Source organism: Lathyrus oleraceus, chromosome 6 (assembly GCF_024323335.1).
Source record: "Lathyrus oleraceus cultivar Zhongwan6 chromosome 6, CAAS_Psat_ZW6_1.0, whole genome shotgun sequence".
Lineage (NCBI taxonomy): Eukaryota > Viridiplantae > Streptophyta > Magnoliopsida > Fabales > Fabaceae > Lathyrus > Lathyrus oleraceus.
This window is the reverse complement of record NC_066584.1, coordinates 122,198,742-122,203,579: the sequence shown is the minus strand read 5'-3', so window position 1 is coordinate 122,203,579 and position 4,838 is coordinate 122,198,742. Positions and strand designations below refer to the sequence as shown.

At 42.8% G+C, this 4,838-nt stretch overlaps 1 protein-coding gene across 1 annotated transcript; it reads right to left on the bottom strand.

The window, feature by feature from the left end:
* Positions 1–288: 288 nt before the first annotated feature.
* Positions 289–4,465, bottom strand: LOC127094359 (vegetative cell wall protein gp1-like). The gene is made up of 2 exons (XM_051033199.1): positions 3,812–4,465; positions 289–372 (listed from the first exon to the last, which is right to left on the bottom strand). Exons 1-2 carry the CDS (start codon positions 4,463–4,465, stop codon positions 289–291), a joined length of 738 nt encoding a protein of 245 aa, XP_050889156.1.
* Positions 4,466–4,838: the final 373 nt, after the last annotated feature.

Sequence of the window (4,838 nt, the reverse complement as noted above, 5' to 3'; positions counted from 1 at the left end):
TATTCTTAAAGACTCTTAGCTCATTTTATTATGAGCGAATGGTAGCTAGTGCTCCCTCTGACTTCACCGAAATGGTGAACATGGGGATGCGACTTGAAGAGGGTGTCCGTGAAGGACGTTTGGCGAAAGATGAAGGCTCTTCTAGCAAGAGGTATGGCTCATTTGCTAAGAAGAAAGATGGGGAAGCACATGTTGTGCAGTCCCATAAATCAAGGAAACCTCCCGTTCAGAGGAAACCCGCACGCCGTGCCGGTCATCAGCATCAGGTGGCCCATATTGCGCCTGTCTTTAAAGACAATGCTCAGCATCAGCAACAGTATCAGCAGCCTCAGTATCAGCAACAGCAACACCCACAGCAATAGGCTTACCAGCCTCGTGGAAGCACGACCAATCAAGCCAATTTGAGTTATGACCGGAAAAAGATCAGCTTCGATCCTATCCCTATGTCATACGCAGAGCTTTATCCCTCCTTGTTGGAGAGGAAATTGGTTACTCCCAGGGATCCTCCTGCTATTCCTGCAAATCCACAATGGTGGTATAAACCAGATCAACACTGCGTTTATCACTCCGGAGCTCCAGGCCATAATGTAGAGAATTGCTATCCACTCAAGACTAAGGTTCAGGACCTTATGAGGTGTGGAATTTTGAGCTTCGAAGATTCGGGTCCGAATGTTACCAAAAACCCATTGCCTCCGCATGGGAAATCTGTGAATATGGTCCAGGGATGCCCTGGGAAATACAAAGTCAAATATGTGAGTCATATTCGACGATCGTTGGTACAGTTATATGGAGCATGACCACAATAAGTGCCGTATCTGCTCAGTTAACCGCTTGGGTTGCAATCAGGTACGAAGAGAGCTGCAAGAGCTGTTAGAAGAAGGAACCATTGAGATTCTCCAGAATCGCAATGTTGATGAAGATGAACCTGAGATCAATGTTATATCTCCAGTGTTCAAATTACCCGAGCCTGTTGTTATTCGCTACGATAGCAGCAAGCCGAAGACTTCTCCTTCCCTTGTGATTAAACCTGACGGCCTTGTGCCTTATTCATCCGATAAAGCTGTGCCGTTCAGGTACAACCCAGTTGCTGTGCAAGATGGGGTAGAAGTGCCTTTGCCTTCAACATCTGTAACCAACATTGCCGATGTAAGCGGTTTGACCCGGAGTGGTCGAGTATTCTCTGCGCCTCCTAAGGCTGTTGTATCTGAATCTGCCGAGCGTCCAGTTGGGACTGCAGTTAATAGTCAGAATCCGGCACTTGATGTTGCCAGACCCTCCTCCATACAAAAAACTCCTGCTTCTTCAGGTGGCCCGAGTGGCATTTCGAATGAAGAATCTGATGAGATGCTGAGGCTCATCAAGAAAAGTGAGTATAACGTTGTAGACCAGCTTCTACAAACGCCATCTAAAATCTCCATATTATCCTTGCTGTTGCTTTCAGAACCCCATAGGGAGGCTCTGCAGAAAGTCTTGGATTTGGCGTACGTTGATCACGACGTCACTATTGAGCAATTTGACAGTATCGTTGCAAACATCACTGCTTGCAACACTTTGAGTTTTAGTGACGCTGATCTCCCTGAGGAGGGAAGAGACCACAACATGGCTTTACACATTTCCCTGAATTGCAAATCTGATGCTATGTCCAACGTGCTGGTGGACACTGGATCATCTCTTAATGTGTTGCCTAAATCCACACTCTCTCGATTGTCATATCAAGGTCCTCCTATGAGGCAGAGTGGGGTCGTTGTGAAGGCATTTGATGGGTCGCGCAAGACCGTGATTGGGGTGAAGGTGAGAAAAACAAGAAAGGGGGGGTTTGAATTGTTTTTAAAAATAAGCGCTTTTCAATAAGAAAATCACACAAGGATTTTATACTGGTTCGCTTATAACACAAAGCTACTCCAGTCCACCCGGCCAAGGTGATTTCGCCTTCAACAAGGACTTAATCCACTAATCTTGAAAGATTACAAACAACACCTAAGAGAGAAGAAAATCTCTTAGTCTTCTCAAGTCTACAGACTACACAAAGTCACTTGAGGAAATCAAACAAATAAAAGATACAAGATATGTAATCTAGAGTGCTTCTAAGAAAGCAAGTATTACAAACTTAAGAACAGATTTTTCACTTAATAAGCAAAAGCTTAGTGAAATTCTTTGAGAGCAAAGATGATCTTCTTGAGCGTGAATTAATTCAGTATAGTTTTGGCTAGTTGATTTCTTGCTTACTGAAAGTTGATTGCATCTCTATTTATATATGAGTTGGAGTAGAGTTGAATCTGGTGGATATTAAACTGAGTTTACTCCATTACTTAAATAGCTTATGCAGTTTAACTTTTCCTCTTTGAAGTGACTACTTACCACAAGTAGTATCTTCTCTCTTGGAAGTGGAGATTAACGTCTCTTTCTTAATAAGGAAATCCAATTGCATAACTTTACTTGGCTTAAACGTTACTTTATCATGATTAGCAAATCTATGATCAGAGTAATTTTGTTTCTGGAAAATCTTGGAATCTGGCTTCTGATGTTATCTCTTGAGAGTTCAGATAGCGCTGATAACTTCCAGAGTTACAGAAGGCAATTGTTCAGAGTCAGAGCTTCTAGACTTTACTTCATGTTTCAGATGCTTCTGATGCTTTGTAGTTTTGTCCAGAGTCAGAGTTTCTTGAACGAGATTCCACTTCAGATGCTTCTGATACTTGAGATATTGTATCTGATCTTGTTGTGTATCTGATGACATCATCAGATTTATTTCTTCTTTCTTTAGAACCCTGCACACTTAGAAACTTTTCGTTAGGGTGCCATTTTTGGTTTCATCCTTTGTTATCATCAAAATCAAGGAATCTGATGTAGAACAATTTTTGTTCTTACAATCTCCCCCTTTTTGATGATGACAAAACAACTTTAATTAGCAGATGAAACATGAATAAAATTAGATCAGATAGACAGAAGCTCCCCCTGAGTTAGTGCTAGGGAGTTCAGAAGTTCTTACCAGAGCTTTCCAAGTAATGCAATATCTAAAATTTAATGTTAGATCTATTTAATCAGAGCTATTTTTATAATTGTTGCAGAGTGCTTAAGGTTTTAGACAATATTTTCATCAGAGCTAATAATTACTTTCTCCCCCTTTTTGTCAGAATCAAAAAGACATAGTAAAAAAGTAAAGAGAAAAAAAACTTGAAATGCATAGATAGAAGCACAAAGGCAACAAACAAAACATCAGAGACAAAAGAAAAAGAAGCAACAACAAAAGGTAAGAAGAAAAACAATAAATCCTAAGTGCCTAAGGGTTCTGAGGCAATTTCTGCAGGATCATGGCAAGCATCTTCTGAATGTTTTCATTGACCGAATCTTGCTTGTCCATTCTGTCTCGGAGAATGTTCTGATCTTCCTTAAGGTCCTTCAAAGTCTGAAGAATCATCGGAATAGCAGTTGAAGACTCCCCCTGAGTCAGAGCCTGCTGAGCTTCAGCATCTGCAGCAGCTTGGGCTTCTGCATCTGCCAGAGCCTTAGCTTCAGCTTCCTGTAGCCTTAGGATTTCTGCTTCCTTAGCAATTCTTTCCTCTTCCAATCTTCTTGCTTCTTCTGCTTCTCTAGCCAACCTTTCTTCCTCAAGCCTTCTGGCTTCAGCCTCTCTGGCAAGTCTCTTCTGGAGTCTTGCCTCAGCGTCTCTGATATAGCCATTTCTAGCTTGTTCAGAGATGCTCTTCAGTCTGAAGGCCTCAGATGTCATCCAGCCAATGACTCTGTTCCAGTGTGTCCTAACAGCTTTAGGATCATCACTGACTTCAGAGTTGGTGACCAGAGAATCTACCTTCTGAACTGAAGCCTCTGCAATCATCATAATGGCTTCCCTCAGGGCAGGTGGGGAAAGTTTAGGTTCTAGTTCAGGTTCAGAGGTATGAGGTGGAGAGTTTGAAGGGCTGAGATTTAAGATGGGAGGTTCTGATTCTGTTTCTGGTTGAGGTTCAGTTTCTGGTTCTGGTTCAGGTTCAGTTTCTTGAGGTGAAGCGTATAGTGGGTTTAGGTCTAAGGGTTCAGATTCTGGTTCTGGTGGAGAAGGGATGTTTGGGGGAATGATACCAGAGGTGTGAGGTGCAGAGGGTTGAGGTTCTGAAGGTTGAACTTTAGAGGGTATGGTGGTTGTTTGTTGTGGTGGCGGTGATGTTGCTTCAGATAGTGTTTGTGTTTGTTGTTGGGAAGCAAGTCTGTGAGCGTAAAGAGTGGCTATGGTGGGGGATTCAGGGTCAGAAGCTTCTGGGTCAGAAGACACAGAGATGTAAGGGGGTGTTTCTGGTTCAGAGGATGAAGTAGATGAAGAGGATGAAGTGCTTCGGTGAGTTTGTGCAGGTATAGAGGGGGGTATGAAAGTTCTGGCTATTTTTAGAACTGGTGTAGGTCGGGAGATTGATGGTGAAACATCAGAGGTAGTAAAAATTGGTTGTGGAGGGAGAGAGTTAGAAGCCATTAGAGGATTAGAGGGAGTAGGTGGAACAGACTTACCAGAAGATATATTCAGAGGCGCTGAAGATTTGCTTCCAGAAGCTTCTTCAAGTCTTGCCTTCTTGGCTGGAGGTGCTATCTTCTTCTCAGAAAGACCTCTCTTGTATCTGACGAGATCTTCTTCAGAGTCCAGACAGTCGTCAATGCTGAAATCAGAGACGTCAACGCCTTCATCCAGCATACGCTGAAGATAGATGGCAACAGCATCTCTGGGTTCGTTCTTGAAGAATCTGACCAGGCCATGAGGCATCTTCCTCTGATCTTTTAGAGAATCCCAGGATGTTTCCAAGGTGGGCTTGACTCTGATCTCTTTGATGATTCCCATGCTTTTGAGGTTT

Coding starts and splice junctions, on each gene's coding strand:
- LOC127094359 (XM_051033199.1), bottom strand. CDS start 4,465: ATGGCTTCTAACTCTCTCCCTCCACAACCAATTTTTACTACCTCTGAT. Junction 373..3,811: donor CAGAGGCTTCAGTTCAGAAG/GTAGATTCTCTG, acceptor TGCTTCCACGAG/GCTGGTAAGCCTATTGCTGT.